Source organism: Ursus americanus, chromosome 20, assembly GCF_024610735.1.
Source record: "Ursus americanus isolate L20-20 chromosome 20, mUrsAme1.1.p, whole genome shotgun sequence".
NCBI classification, from domain to species: Eukaryota; Metazoa; Chordata; class Mammalia; order Carnivora; family Ursidae; genus Ursus; species Ursus americanus.
Window position 1 is genome coordinate 31,149,638 of NC_142146.1, and position 16,007 is coordinate 31,165,644.

Sequence of the window (16,007 nt, forward strand, 5' to 3'; positions counted from 1 at the left end):
GGGAGTGGGTTGAAGGTGCATTTATTAAGCACCTTTCATTACCTGGCCCCTCATTGCATTCTCACTGTGACCTCATGGGTCACACAGTGGTGCCCCTGTCTGATGTGCTATCTGGTGACTGAAGGCTAAAAGGATGAGGTCAGAGCCAAGGCCCTGACCACCTTGCCACATCCATATGGACAGAAGCACCTGTGGACTGGGCTCAGTAGTTCACTTTGGTACTTGGTGGGACCACATCAGTGCTTCTCAGTCTCAGCTGCACAAAATACCAATGCTGGGCCCCACCCAGAGATTCTGCTTTCATTGACTGAGCATGGAGCCTGGGTGTCTGTATTTTTTTTTTTAAAGTTGTCCAGGGGATCCAAAAGTGCAGCCAGGGTGGAGAATCACTGGGCCACATATTCCTTACCCAAGTGAATGTATTCAAGTCCTTGGTGAAGAAGGGAAAAAAAAACCATGAGGCATTTTGCCTAACACCAAATTCTACCTTCTTTCTTTCCTCTGTTGCCCCTGATGATGTCAGAGCCTTTGGGAGGCTGTCAGGCTTCCAGCCCCTCTGACGGTGAGGAAGGCAGACCCTAGCCTCCACCCACCCCTGCCTGGAATGATAGGGGCCCCAGAAATCTGCCAAGAACATTCTAGATTGGTAACCAGGAAAAATGTCCTTAAAATTCTTTCCTCTGGGCCAGTCTCCTCTGGCTCTTGTCTGTGTCCGGTCTGGCCTCGCCCATCCCTGGATGGGCGGAGGAGGGCCCAGCTGCTCCCTCAGGCAGGGCCCCCCAGCTCCTGCAGCGCCCTCACCCTCCAGACTCACCAATGAGGAAGTTGGCATAGGCTGCAGAGGCGCCATACTGCTTCTCCAGGAACTTGTTGAGGAATGTGGAGAGGCCAGCAATGACAGAGGAGAAGGTGCACTGGGCCAGGACCACCAGCATGAAGAGTGGGTTCATCAGCAGCCTCAGGAAGATGCGGGGAAAGCCTGCAAACAGACGGCTGTCAGGGGCCGGGCCCTCATGGCAGTCATCACAGGGGTACCTTGGGACTAGTCCCTGCCCTTCCTCCTCCTCCAGGCAGCCCTCCTTTCTCCCTCAGGGCAGATCTGAAGCACCAAGATGTTCAGTGGCCAGGGGCACACAGCTGCTCGACTCCCACTCAACGTGCTCACGGGCTAAGTAAAGTGAGGACATGCCTAGAAGATGTAGGGCGAAGGCTGGATAGAAATAGAGCTAACACTGGGAACATCCTCACATGACAGCCACCTCCATGTGAAAGGACGGGAGAGAACACGGGGGCCGGACCACGGAGGCGGGGCTGTCTCTGCTTAAATCTGAGTCTCCTGGAACTTGCATAGAAGCAGTCACCAGGACCCCTGGCAGAACCCCTCCTGTGAGGTGGGACCACCTGCTCTTACTGCCCCTTACCACACACCACACCACATGGGGTGGGGTACCCCCTGAACCCCACCTGAAGCCAGCTCCCCCTCCCCACCCTGGGGCTTTGGTGGGTCAGTTAGTTACGTTTAATGAAATCCACCAGGGAGCTTCTTGTCTTGACCTCGTCCATCTTCCTTGCTTCATCCACTATGGCAGGAGACCTCTGCAGGCAGCAAAGAGGATGAATGTGAAAGGCCCAGGCTCCCTGTAGTGACCCTTTCCTGGGCCCTTGCCCCTTGCTCCTCCTCGTCTCAGTGGCTCAGAGACGGGCAGCACTGAGCTGCCTCGGGTGTGTGTGGGAGGGCGCCCAGAGAATGCTCTCTTGAACCAAATGCCACCTGCCTGTCAGTGAGCCCAGTGCTGTGTCTGCCAGCATACATCCAGGCCAATGCCTCCTGAGACTCCTCTGGGCATGTTATTCATATCTAACTTTCCCTTGATGGATGCCAAAATGTGTCCAATCAGATCTCACCCCTTGTCTGTCTGTCATGGCAACACTTCCTCCCCATCCTCAGATTCCAGGGGCTGCAGGCTTCTGGGGTACACTGGTCTAGAATGACCTCTGCTTCCAGCTCTTTCTTTCTATCTCCTCTATAGAGTCCCTGCTTTCTTCTGGGTGCAAAGTTGAGTCCTGCTCAAGGCTCCATCCTGGCCCCTGGCCCACACTTTCTACTCATACCACCTCAGTGAGCTTGCCTACCTCTTGTGAACTTGTCAGCTGCAAATTTGAACCCCTACACAAAGCATGCCAGGCTCCCAAGCTCTGATGCCACCAGGGCTCCCCAGGGGAACACACCACCAGGCCCGGGAGCTCCCATGCACTGAGTCCTTACTCCACACCGGGCACCGTGCCCAGCCTTCCACACGCATCGACACTCCTCACGGCCTCCTCGGAGACAAGTGCTCTATCTCCAGTATTTTAAAGGAAACTTAGAAATAAGGAAACTTGCCCAAGATCACTCAGCATCTGGACTCACACTCAGGTTTGCCTGACCCCAAACCACCATGATGCACTGACAACCTCTGAAATTCCTCCCCGAGACTAGCGGCGGCTCTCCCACCCCTGCCCCTCCTCCCACAGCTCAGCCTAGATCTCACACACCTCATTGCCAAACACTGAGCTCTGGCTCTGGCTCAAAACCTTGGTGTTAACTTCAGCCCCCCCCTTCTCCTCCACTCTGCCCGTTGCTGAGTCCTCGGCACCCTCTCCAAGAACGTCTCTCCCTGCCCTTGCCTTGGCTGTCTGGCAACCACTGCCCTGGCTCTCAGCCTCATCCCCCATCTCTGCACAGGCTTTTTCAGATGGCCAGCTGTCCCTCCTTCCTGTCTCCCTGACCTCAACCCAGATGCCATGGTGCCACCTGCACGGTCACCCAGTCACCCAGCACCCCAGAACTTCATGGGACTGGAAGAAGTTTTAGACCCTAGGCCTAACATCAAAGCCCCATCCAGACTTCTTGTCTCTGTTTTCTATTCCCATCCTCTTCTGACTTCTTTACAGCAGACAGGGCCAGCAGACACACAGAACTGCTCACGACCGGCTCGCTCTCAACCCACCCTCCCGCTCTTCAGCTCTAAGCGGTCTCCTTCCAACTCAGTCCTGCACGTTCACACATGATGGGCCAACCGTGCCAGGTCATATATTTGACCTTTTCCTTTTTCCTGGCTCTTAACTGTGAACTTGGTGTTTTCCAAACTGCTTCCCTCCTGATGCCTATGATGCTGACATGGTAAGGGGACACTGATGAGAGACCATCTTTTGGAAATTCAGCAGCACTCTCACCTCTCAAAGCCTCTGAGAAGTCCTGTGTCATATAACTTGTTTAGATTTCACCCAGAATTTCCTTCTCAGTTCAGTTTATTTTTTCCCCACACCTCCCTATCTTGAACTCTGATAGGCAGAGTCATGGGCTCTCAGAACCTTACCTCCGTTTCCCTGAGCATTGTTCGAGGAAAGAAAAAAAAGGGGAAAGAGGTAAGAACCAAGGAGGCTGAGGAGATGAGCAGGCCCAGCCACCAGGCTCCAATCCACCGGGGGTCTCTGGGGGTCAGGTTAACGGCAGCTGCAAAGAAAGCAAAGGGAACAGTGTTTTCTGGATAAATGTGGGATCTCATGCTGCTGGAAAGAAGCCTCTGATCAGGGGGACTTTCTTCCCGTGATGCAGAAAAGGTAAGCCATAAGCTAGAATCTGAGTCAAGACAACATTCCCTCTGCAGGCCAGCGGGTCTCCAGAGCATGGCAGCCACCAAGCATACGGCTGAGATGCAGAGAATCCCCAGGCAGAAGGAATCAGAGCCTTGGCCTCACTTTTATTCCCAACTCCTGATAGGAATAACAGTGAGGGAGGCTGCATCCACCCACCTCCAACCAATCAGAAAACTGAGGGTCAGAGACATTAGCTTTGCCCTGGTCCAAGGTCAAGGCTGGTAAGTATTATTTCATTGGTCAATTTTAAGCCCATGTCTCTCTGGTGTCCAAACCTGCACTCTTAACCGCTGAATGCTACTGCCTCCCAACCTGATGATCCCTAAGGAAGGAAGCCCCATGATCCTTAGGAGCCTGAGGGAACAACCATCATCAGTGTGGGCTGCTTAGCCTCCAGAGGAGATACTTCTGGCAATGTCTCCCATCCACATCTGAAAATCTGCCATTGTGTCTCTCTTTGTGAAGAAACTATGTGGCCATGGAAGGAGGGAAAAGGTAGCAGAATGGCCCTCAGCCAAGCAATGACAGGTATTGCTGGGCATTGTCCCTGGTACTGGGACTCAGGTGAAAGTCTCTTTGGGTAACTAAGAGGCAGGAACCAATTCAGGAAGTGCCGGTAAAAGGGCAAAGATGGCTTGACGCTGAGGCAGAAAGCTTCCCCCACCTTTTCCCTGTCCTGTGAAGTAAAGGCAGGTGACACTTCAAGGAAGACACTGTGGTCTGATGGTCCCCAGGAACAGGAGTCTATGGACTCTGGCAGTACGGTGGCTTTAATGCCTGTCCACATTCTTTGGTTAACGGGCAGTGTCTGATCTGTGTGCCAGGAACTGATGGGGGTACTATTCCTGAGAGTCTGGCTCAGACCTGCCTTCTAGCCACATCTTCTGGCTTGTGGGAGCTTTCTGTATCACCCCCACACTTCACATATGTTCCACCTATTGGCTTTGTCCAAGTATTTTTCTCCACCTGGAAGGCAGAAATCCCACCCACCACTGGGGCTTGATGCAAATGTCAGCTGCCTGGAAAGCCCTCCCTGACCACTTTAGGCAGGAGCACTGTCTCCTGCCTGAGAGCTTCCAAAGCACTTTGCCTGCCCCTCTGTGACAGTGCTGGCTCTCCCTGCCCTCTGGGAGGCTGGGTGGCATAGGACAAGCTTACAAAGGCCATGAGCTCTTGCAGGATTCATTGGGGGGGCCGGCTCCATGAGTGGTTACCTCCGTGTTTGTGCCCTGGTCTATAGACCATATGTCCTCCTCATTCTAAGATACACAGGGATTTAGTCCATACCATTTTGTGAAGAATAAGAGTTCATACCTGTAAACCTCTTAATGTATATCAGGCATGTTCTAATCCTTACAACGACTCTATTTTACTATCATCAGCCCCATTTTACAGATGAGGAAACCGAGGCACAGAAAGCTAGAGATGCTTGCTCAAGATCGCTCAGCCGGTGAGAGGTGGAACCAGGATTAGACGCAGCTTGCTTACTACCAGAGCCCACAGAGTTACACATGATGCGAATCATAATCCATGTGTTTATTTTATGTAGTGCTTCTTTTTTATCCTCAAAAGAGCTCTTATTAGACCATCTTAGAATCTAAGGACCATAAAACTATTTTTAATACCACCACCAAAATGGGCAGCTGTGGTGGCAACAGCTGAGGCCCTTCCCCAGCTCTCCAGGTTTCTTGCTACAAACTTCCCGAGGACAGAAAGGGTCCTGTGCCAGAGAGGCGCATGGTCTGCTCTTGGCCGTCTGATGCTCTGCAGGAGTGAACGAATGAGGGAGAGAGCAGACCCAGGCATCTGGAGTTAAAGCTTCGTTTTCTGCCCTGCCTGGCTGGAGCTTGGGGAAGCTGCTTCATGGAAGCAGTAGTGGGATGGGCATCCTTGCACACACTCACCTGTGTCCACTCTGCCATAGTCCACGAAGATCTGCAGCATGACAGAGCCCAGCAGGTACCCGAAAGCCGGTCCAAACACAGAGATGGCAAACAAGATGGCTGGAAGGGGAGGAGGAAGAGGAGGCTGAGGGAACTGGGGAGGGTGTGGCAGCCCCAGGTTCTCTCCCTGGCTGAGGGATTCCCAACATGTCACCCCACTTGTCCCCTGGCCCTCACAAGTCCGCACTGTGGGCATTTCCCATAGACAAGACCAGAATCACTCAAGATCCTGAGATGTGCAGAACCCAAGCTGCTTCTCCTCCAGCCAGCTGCCAGAGACATCCACTTGCCAGGACGAAAAGCCTCCCCAGCATTTAACGATTCCTGTCAGGTGTGCTGGTGGGTGAAGCTCCCTGCAAGTACCATGCTGGGACCCCTGGCAGGAGCTGGGGGGCCACTGAGGCAGGGTGGGTGCTCTGTCTGGTTTGGGGTGTGGGCTTCAAGAATGCTCAGTGTGGCTTTTTCTAAGGGAAGGATGGGGGCAGTCAGATGGTCATTTGTTATCTGCTTTGCTTATCCTTCCTTGAGGCCATCCTGTCCCTAAGTGGACAGTTCGGGAAGACATGGGTACCGTGGCCTGTGCCCGGAGGACTGGACAGCAGCAGTTCCAGGAGCTGGTAAAGGAGCTCCCCTGTGCCCAGTGTGGGGCTAAGGGGTTACCAACATTACTTACGTAATCCCACAGCTGCCCAGGGCACGGACACTATTAGCCCCTGGGCCACCTGCCCAGGATCACACAGCTGGTAGGTAACAGAGCTGGCATTCCAACCAAATCTGTCTGCTCCCCAAACCTCAGCATTCATCTGCTGTGTTGTGGGGCAAAGAGGGCTCGACCTCGATTCAGCCCCTCAGAGTATGAGCAAGTGCTGCTTCAGGACTGGGCCCCCTCCCTGCAGCCCTCCTCAAGCCTGTGACTCACAGATATACAGGGGTGAGTTGTTGGGCTCAGAGAAGTCGTCCACATAGGAGATTCCGAACGGCTGAATGGGCACCGTCCCGACACCTGCCAGCAGCTGGGCGACCACCATGAGACCCCACATGCTACTGGTCTCCTTCCGGGAGTCTTGGGTGGTGCTGTGGCACTTGCTGGGGGGCAGGTCCTTCCAGTGCTTCTGACAGAGCTCGGCCTGGAAGTGGCTGCTGTTCCCTGCAATGAGAGGGCATGCTGGTCACCACCCAGCCTTCTGGTCCCATCAGCTCGCCTCCAAACCTGCCCTTTCTCTGAGGCCTTTGGGAAGTGACTACAGACACAGAGATCAGAGTGTGGGTTCCCTGTTCCGGGAGCAGTCCTTCTTCAGTGGGAGGGAAATCTTCCACCCATGGCTATCCATTCTTTGTCCTCTATGGGTACAGGCAGGGAGCTGAGCATGGAGGCCAATACTGTCTTTCCTGGAGGAAAGGGTCACCCAATGGAAAAGGGGGATCCAGGACCAAAACCCAGGCTTGCTGGCCTGAAGTGCCCCGTGCTGAGCCTCAAGCTTGGGGTCCCTAGGGTGTGGTTTTCTTTAGCAGGACAAAGGCCATTCTGTCTCACAGAACACAGTGTCAGCCCCACCTGGGATGTGTCCCTCCTGTGTCGTGACCCTTGGAGCCTGATTCCTGGATAAGCCTGCCACTGTGTCACACAGAGGCATTTAATGTCCTTCCCAAATGTGTGCAGCAACCAAGAATCTACAACTTGGGGAGCTGGAAAGGACTTGAGACCTTCTAGCTCAATCCCTCCTATTATAAATGGGGAGTTGAGGCTGCACCCACAGAAGCCAGGCTGTACCTTGAGACCCTTCTGTGAGCGTCCTGGAGACTCCCAGCATGCCGTGAGCACCATGCGGCCTGTGGCTGTGGGGACCAGACCAGGCTGGACTGTCACTTCCACGTGGATGTTTTTAACTTGGCCTCTCCAAGGCCTCAACAGCTCTTGAGGGCTCCCTTCCATAAGATCCCGTCTTCTCCTACCTTGTCCAAGTCAATGAACACCACTGACATCACTGATCTTGCTCTACAGGTTTGCTCGTTTCACACTAACATAATTCCCTTTAATTCTCTGGTGCTCCCAGAGAGGATATAAGCCCTGATCTATGTGGGCCTCGAAGCCCCACAGAGAGGAAATATGAAGGCTGTGGACTAGATCTGCCCTTCATGCTCAACTCTGCCCCAGGCTGCCCTGGATGGTGGGGTGGGAGAGGGTCTGCCCTCCTCATTGCCCTCTCCCTCCCCCAGGCACATATGCTCTGTCCAGCCTGGCCCCACCCTTAACCTGTCCTCTACACTGGTGTTTTTATAGGACACATTTGAAAACTGCTGGCCTATGGGGCTCCCCATTGAACAGGAGGCCTGTCCCAGGAACAGCAAGGGAGGACAAGATGTCTTCTTTTTTTTTTCTTTTTCTTTTTTCTTTTTTTTGTTAAAGGAAGTTTCCAAAGGAATTTTTATGTTTGTTTTGTTTTTTTAAAGATTTTATTTATTTATTTGACAGAGAGACAGCCAGCAAGAGAGGGAACACAAGCAGGGGGACTGGGAGAGGAAGAAGCAGGCTGCCAGCGGAGTAGGGAGCCCAATGCGGGGCTCGATCCCAGGACCCTGGGATCACGCCCTGAGCCAAAGGCAGACGCTTAACGACTGAGCCACCTAGGCACCCCAGCAAGATGTCTTCTTGTCAGGGTCATCCAGACTGGGGGAAATCTTGGATGCTGAGTCCTGAAAAAACTCCTGGACCAAATATCATTCATCCTCAGTTGGTCAGTTCTTTGGCCAAGAGTGACTGTGGACAGGCGCTCTGCTGGGGTGGGGGACAAGGAGGTGACAGAGACAGGCGCAAGCGCTGCCTTTACAAACTCTTCAGCCCACTGTGGTACGCAGCTCACTGAAGAAGCAACCACAGTCCTGCCTGCTCCAATCCAAACCACAATGAGCTATCCCTTCGCACTCATCAGGATGGTTACTATCAACAACAACACACACAGGAAGCGTCAAGTGCTGTTTGTGTAAGATGTGGAAAAAGTTAGAGCCCTAGTACATTGCTGGAAGGAATGCAAAATGGTGTGGCCACTACGGAAAATAGTACGCAGTTTCTCAAAAAACTTTAAATACAACTACCATGCAATTCAGCATTTCTACCTCTGGGCATACACCCAAAAGAACTTAAAGCAAGACTTAACACATATTTGCACACCAGCCTTCATCGCAGGGTTATTCGCAACAGCCAAAAGGTGGAAACAATCCAAATGTCCATCAGGAACGAACGGATGAACAAAATGTGATAGATACATACAACAGAATATTACTGAGCCTTAAAAAGAAAGGGAATTCTGACACACGCTACATACAAAATGGAGGAACCCTGAAGGCATTATGCTAACTGACATAAGCCAGACACAAAAGTGCACACAGTGCCTGATTCCACTTCCATGAAGAAACTCGAATAGACAAATTCATAGAGACAGTAAGTAGAATGGTGGTTATCAGGGGCTGGGCAGGAGGGGATGGGGAGTTAGTGTTTAGTGGGTACAGCTTCAGATGGGAAAGATGAAAAGTTCTGGAGCTGATGGTGTTGATACTCGCACAATAGTGTGACTGTACTTAATGCCATTGAACTGTCCACTTAAAAATAGTTAGAGTGGTAAATGTTATGTTACCCTCTCTCTCTCTCTCTCTCTCTCTCTCTCTCTCTCTCTCTCTATATATATATATATATATATATATATATTCCCACAGTAAATAATAATGTAGCCTGATCCATACTGAGTCGGGAGAGGACAGGGAGCATGTGGGAGAAGCCCAAACCCAACGTAGCTTGGAGAGGGTTTGGGAAGATTCCTGGAGAAAGTGGCCCTGAGCTAAGAAGAAGCGATAGGGGTAGACAAAGATCAGCGTCGAGGAGGATGGAGGAACAGCAAGGTGGAGGGGCTCAGAGATGCGGGTGACACGCTCCATGGCACGAACACAGTGCGGTGCAAGCAGCATGCAAGTGTAAGCAGGGTGAGGCACGGCCACTCCGGGAGGGCTTGCGGGTCCTGGGAAGGGGCATGGATTGTGTCCTAAGGAAACCCCAGAAGGGTCAAGATCCTGACGGGAGCAGTACAACGAACACACGGGAGGCATTAAGACCAATTTGCAAGGCCCGTGTGTAGGGAGTGGAATTGACCCAATAAAGAGCTATTTTGGTGGCAAAATAAGTGATGCCGTGCATTGCACGAGGGGCAGGGAGAGCTGGCCGGCTCTGCGGCCGTGTGGGACCGGGATGCACAGCTCAGAGGCATGCGTGCGAGACACGCAAGGGCAGGCTGGCAGCAAGAGCGCGTGACTAACGAAGGCCTGGAGAATGAATGTTTCTTTTCAGAGTTCTAGTTCTTGATTTCTCTGATTCTTATTATTTTACTACATTCACATTTCTTAGAACACTGTTGCTGGCTTGGCTGGCAACACTATTTCCTGTGAGACACGTAATGGTCGTCGAAGATAGTAAAAATGTTGACTGGCTTATTCAGTCTTCGCACGGCACATTGCAGGGTACGCCAGTGCCACAAAACTCCTCACAAAATTCCACCTGATGAAACGTCCAGGAGGCAAAACCCTCTGGGGGTCATGTGTTATCATTAACTTTTAGAATGTTGCATTCCCTGTCTTAAAGTGTGTATTTTAAAATACAGTCAATTGGCCCCAACTCCAAGTCTATGGAGTTCCTCTTTGGCTCTTCCGCATGCCAAATCGATTCAAGATCTCTTAATGAACTCTCTTCTCCTTATGCCAGCCCTGAATAGGGCCAAATCCACCTGGGCCCAGGCCGTGACTCATGCGAAATCCACCTGCAGAGGACCAGGCTTCTTGTGCCAGGGAGCACTGCCCGTGGGGAGGCAGCAGCTGGCTGTCCTGGGGGCAGGGAGCCCCCGAGCCAGGAAGAGCAGGGTGTGGCAGTGGCTAGGACCCGCTGCTCCCTGCCTCGATGTGGGTACAGGTATTTATGCCAGAGACAGGCATAGGGTGGGCTTCCCAAGAACTCATGCCTGGGACTCCGGCAGTGGGTGGCCATGGCCGGCTTCCTCTGGTGAGAGCGGAGTCTTCTAGAATTTAGACCATTAGGCTCTCCTCTTAAAAATCTAGAGGACAGGCATCGGTGAGTCCAAGGGGTGGAAGAAGGAGGAGGAAAAGACCTTGTGTCAGAAGACCTCGGCAAAACTGGTGGTGGGTGGGGGGACTCGGCTTTCTTTGTCCCGCTCCACCCTTCTCCTCCCTGGACTGGATTTCTCAGCTTCCTTTAGGAGCTCAGGCCCACGTGAAGGAGACAGAGCCACCTCTCCCCATTTCTCAAGCATTCCAGCAAACGCCTGTACCCAGCTACTCTCCATTGACCTATGGAAGCATATCACCCTCCTCTTCTGATGTTGCTAGCTCTGAACTACCCACCGTGTCAAATCCTGTGGTAAGGTCAGAGAAACGGCTGCCTATTCCAGCCACCACAGACTCCAGAGGCTGCCTGCCCACCCAAGGTCGCTTTCCTCCACCTTGGAGGGCCCTGAGAAAGGAAGGGAGGGAGGGGAGTCTGTTCATTAGAGGGATGTCAGTCTGTTTCTCATCTTCCCCGAGGCAGACTTCTGGAAGGCTCAAGTTCATCAGAGCACATTCTTTTCCCACAAGACACCAGAAGTCTGCTGTGCCAGTTTTCACAGGGCTGTGAAATGCTAACTAGAAACAGGCTGGGACCTCTCTCCTCCTCCAGCTACCCCAGCACCACCCCAGCGGCACGTGAGTCAACCCTCTGACTCATTCCACAATTTAAATTGAGAGTTTCAGTTCTAATTTCTGGACCCCTCAGTCAGTTTGGAAAGATAGGGGACTCTGTCACAGGAAGGTCTACTTCCCCAGAATGGGACCTACAGAGACAGAGCAAGGTCTAGTCACTCCATTGTTTAAGGGCACACATTCCAGGTGTGGCCAGGCTGAGGCCAGCTGGAGGGTTGCCAAGGGTATAAGAAGAGGTCTCTGCACAAAGATCTGAAACTGGGTCTGAGAGAGGACCCTAGAAGGGTCAGGCAACATAGGAAGGCCACGACAATGGGGCTTTCCTTTGACTAGTCATGCTCATCATTCTGGTAGAAGAAAGAGAGTTTTTCCAGGGAACAGAAGGGTGACAGTGAGTTTTCCTTCAAGTCATGTTCCTTGAAAGCCACATAGACCTCCCTGCTCAGAAAGGGGCATGGTTTGTGGGTAAGTGGGGTCAGGTGAGGCAAGACCCAAGCCTCAGAAGCAATCCATAAGAGAATAATAGGAAAAGGCTCGGGGGTGCTTCTGGAGAGTTTTCTGGAAACATGGCCAAGGTGCCAAGCCCTCAGGCTATCAGCAAACCCCTGCAACCTCATTCAGAATGTTCCAGTCTGAAGGACCTATTTCCTCATCCTCCTAAATTCAGCTACTCAACAGTTCTTCCCGAAAACTCTGGCAACACCCACCAGCAGGCCTGGAACAGACTGTCCCAAACTCAGACATGATTTGAGATCTCAAAGCGGTTTGCAAAGTGGGTTTTTCACACATCAGAAGTGATTGGGTTCCCAGTGCACTTCACAAAGCGTTGTTACTCCATAATGCCCTGCTAACAATATGTGGTCTATTCCAACTAGACTAAGTCTCCACTTACAAAATAATTTCTATGGGCATATGCATTCCAAGTTTCATTTTGGGAAACTAGGGGAACAGATTCTTCTGCACCAGCAGAAACTGAAAGAGTCAGGTTTGACAGCCTGAGACACATCATGGGGTAGTGAAAGGGATTCATATTTTGAAACCAGACAAATCAAGTTCAAATCTTGGTTCTACCACTCACTGGTTTGGGGGCCTCTCCGAACCTCAATGTCTTCATCTCCAAAAAAGATATAATAATACCTACCTTGCGATATTCTCATTAGGATTAAAAATAATGGGTATATTATAACCTGGGACATAGTGATCAAATAATATCAATTTTCATCCAAAGAGACCAGAAACTTTGAGAAATTTAAATGAAGAAGGGAGAGGGTGGAACCCTGGAGACAGGTGATAAAGCCCAGGTTTCTAAGAACTTGGGGGCTGGGTCTAGACTAGGGACAAGTAAGATCAGTGCTGATCACCAGCAGAGGATGGACTGTAATGAAGGAGCTGCTTGGAAGGGTTCATATCTTTGAAAGAAAAGAGTGAGCTCAGGGAGTAGAAGGAGTGTTCCTATGTTCTGCTCTCAGACTGAGTTTGCAGGACTAGTTCTGAGACTGAGGCTGGTCACCTCTTCACACAGCGTCACCCTGGCACTAGCGGGGGCCCCGGGGAAAATGCCTACTTGTATTGAGGAGGCCATGTGACCAATGAGCCAGACGTGAGAGGGCAGGTCCACTGTGCACAGTGAAACAAGGCTGGACGTTACCCTGCTGGCAAGGGGCTTTCCCCACCCATACCCTTGCCCCTGCACCCTAAGGAACTGCCACCAGGCCAAGGAAGAAGGCCTTGCCTGCGCTTGGCTCATCATCAAAACTATTTTTTAGTGGATAGTAAGGACAGAAGATAGACCTGAGTGAGAAGGATGGTGGTTTAAAGCCATTTAACTTTAATTTTGGCATTTTATTAATATTAATATTGGAAGAGATGTGAGTTTAATATGTACCCCCCAATTGGGAGTGAAGCAGAACTTATTCTTCACAGGTTTATTCAACAGGCTGATGAGGAGCTCTTCGAAAAAAAAAAAAAGTGATTGGCTGAGCCAACATGAGTTCATCAAGAGCCAGTCATGCCAAACCAACCTCATTTCCTTTGTTAATGGGGCTCACAGACCAGCAGGAAGTTGTAACATGGTGTTACTTGACTGGAGGAAGCCTTTTGACAAAGCCTGTCATGATATCCTGGTAGACAAGATGTGGACACGTGTCTGGGGAGTCCTCTGGGGAGAACTGGTTCAAAGCGTGCCCAGGGCTGGCATCAATGGGCCAGTGCGACCCAGGAGATGGTCCTAACTGTATACCATTCAACACCGTTGTCACAGACTTGGGTGAAAGCAGGAACAGCTGACAAATTTGTGAATGACACGAAACTGAGAGGAATAGTTAATAAGACAGACAAACCATAAGAGACTCTTAATCACAGGAAACAAACTGAGTGTTGCTGGAGGGGAGGGAGGTGGGGGGATGGGATAACTGGGTGATGGACATTGGGGAGGGTATGAGTGTAATGAGCACTGGGTATTATATAAGACTGATGAATTATAGACCTGTACTTCTGAAACAAATAATACATTATATGTTAATTTAAAATAAAAAGAAAAAAAAAAAGACAGTCCAAAACCTGAACACTCAAAATTAGGCCTGAGGCTGTAAGGAGGGGCTCCAACCAAGGAAATGAATCTAATGGAATTGGTCTGGACTGCTATACCAAAGTATCCTAGACTGGGTGGCTTGTAAACAACAAAAATTTATTTCTCACAGTTCTGGAAGCTGGACGTCTGAGACCAGGGAGCCAGGACAGATAGGTTCTGATGAGAGCCTCTTCTGGGTGGCAGATTGCCGACTTCTTGTTATGTCCTCACAAGGCAGAAAGAGAGTGAGGGAGCTCTCTGACCTCTTTTTTTTTTTTTTAAGATTTTATTTATTTATTTGACAGAGAGAGACAGCCCACGAGAGAGGGAACACAAGCAGGGGGAGTGGGAGAGGGAGAAGCAGGCTTCCCGCTGAGCAGGGAGCCCGATGTGGGGCTTGATCCCAGGACTCTGGGATCACGCCCTGAGCTGAAGGCAGACGCTTAATGACTGAGCCATCCAGGCGCCCCGGCTCTCTGACCTCTTATAAGGGCTCTGATCCCATTAATGAGGACACAACCCTCGTGACCTAATCACCTCCCAAAGGCCTCACCTCCTAACACCATCATGGTGGTCCTGACTTCTCTGTGCTGTTTCCCCCCTTTAGATCTGAGCCTCACATCCTTTCTGATGTTGGCCAATCCAAGCTCTGAATCCTGAAGAGTCCTTTGCCCTGTCTCTTGCTGGTTTCCTGTCTCCTGGTGAGTGACACACTACCCAAATGTGCCTGGTGGTTCCCATTTCAAACCTTTGGGCCACAGGAGGTGTCTGGGCACAGCCAACGGTTCTGCTCTAGCAGGTGTGGCAAGAAGGGCAGAAAGCTCCTCCCTGTGTCCTCCAGGGATGCTCAGGGAGCCCCAGGCCTCCTGCAGAAGAGATCAATGGTTTCTTTAAACCATAATCCCCAGTGGGACAGGGGCCCACACTGTTTCTGTGGGGCTATCCCTCACTCCCTAACAGTTTTCCCGAGCCACTGGAATAGTAACCACCCTTTCTTTTCCTCCCTGTGTGCTGACTCTCCCGAGGAGACCACCCCCTGCAACCACTCACCATGCCCAAGACATACACTCAGCCGGAGATGCTGGAGAAGTGTCTCCCCAGGGGAGCAGGGTGCAGGATACAACTTGCAGGATGTAGCTTGCTTGCCTAGCACTGCGCCCCTCCCCACCAGACCCAAGCAGAGCTGCCACGCCAGCCTCATTCCTGAACAGGGGAAATGACTAAACAAGCCTTGGGGGCCTGACTGGGAGGGGGAGCCACACTCAGGTCCCTACTCAGGCCTCAGCTGGAGACTTTGGAGAACAAGAGGTTCTCATTTCCAGGCTGGCCAAAGGGGGAGATTGTAGCTTGCCCACAAAACAGATGTTAAGAGAGCCTGACAGACAGTCAACAACTCTCATATCGACTGCCAGGGCCTTTAGAGAGGCCATGGTCCTATTGCCATGGAAACAACCAGTTCACCTGAGGAGCCCCAGCTCCTTCCCAGGCCTTCCCCAAATGTTCAACACCACAGCCTAGCGTTTTCTATCATTTCTCCCCATTGGTTTCTATTCTTTCCTACACTATGTATTAAAAAATGTTCCACATCAAATTTCATTAGGTTTTGCTATATTCATCTGTTTGGGGCTATTTTTTTTCTCAGTTGATTTAATCACCCCCATGTGCTTTGTGATTCCCCCCCTCCCTTATTGTTTTCTTTCCCTTTTCAGATTAAATAGATCCAACTGGCCAGGTTGTACAACTTCTACCCCAATTGCCCACTCACTAACCCCCTCAACACACACACACTTTCCCCTTCCCCCCCAGATACACCCCCACCTCCACACCCTCACCAACCCCTGCCATACACACTTTCCCCTCTCACATACATCCCCATCTCCACGCCTCCCCCACATTTTTTCCCTTGCACAGGTCCCTACTCCCACCCTTCCCTTCTCCACATACATCCACTTCCTGTCCACACCAGTATACCTTCCCTCACACACACACGTATACACAATTACCCCAGAGACACACTCACACTTCCCCCTCCCCGCTGCCGAACACCTTCTGAGCACACCCATCTCACACCACAGCTGGGTGTTCACCACTGAACAGCCCTGGGCTTGTTGGCCATGAGC

At 51.4% G+C, this 16,007-nt stretch overlaps 1 protein-coding gene across 3 annotated transcripts in view; it reads right to left on the reverse strand.

The window, feature by feature from the left end:
- Positions 1-16,007, reverse strand: part of SLCO2A1 (solute carrier organic anion transporter family member 2A1) — an 80,356-nt gene that overhangs the window by 13,899 nt on the left and 50,450 nt on the right. For all 3 annotated transcript variants that reach the window (XM_045791797.2, XM_045791795.2, XM_045791796.2), the window contains exons 4-8: positions 6,502-6,729; positions 5,544-5,642; positions 3,360-3,496; positions 1,518-1,596; positions 815-979 (exon numbers count right to left, since the gene is read on the reverse strand). In XM_045791797.2, coding sequence (XP_045647753.2) covers positions 815-979; positions 1,518-1,596; positions 3,360-3,496; positions 5,544-5,642; positions 6,502-6,729 — 708 coding nt within the window. The remainder of the gene's footprint in view (positions 1-814; positions 980-1,517; positions 1,597-3,359; positions 3,497-5,543; positions 5,643-6,501; positions 6,730-16,007) is intronic.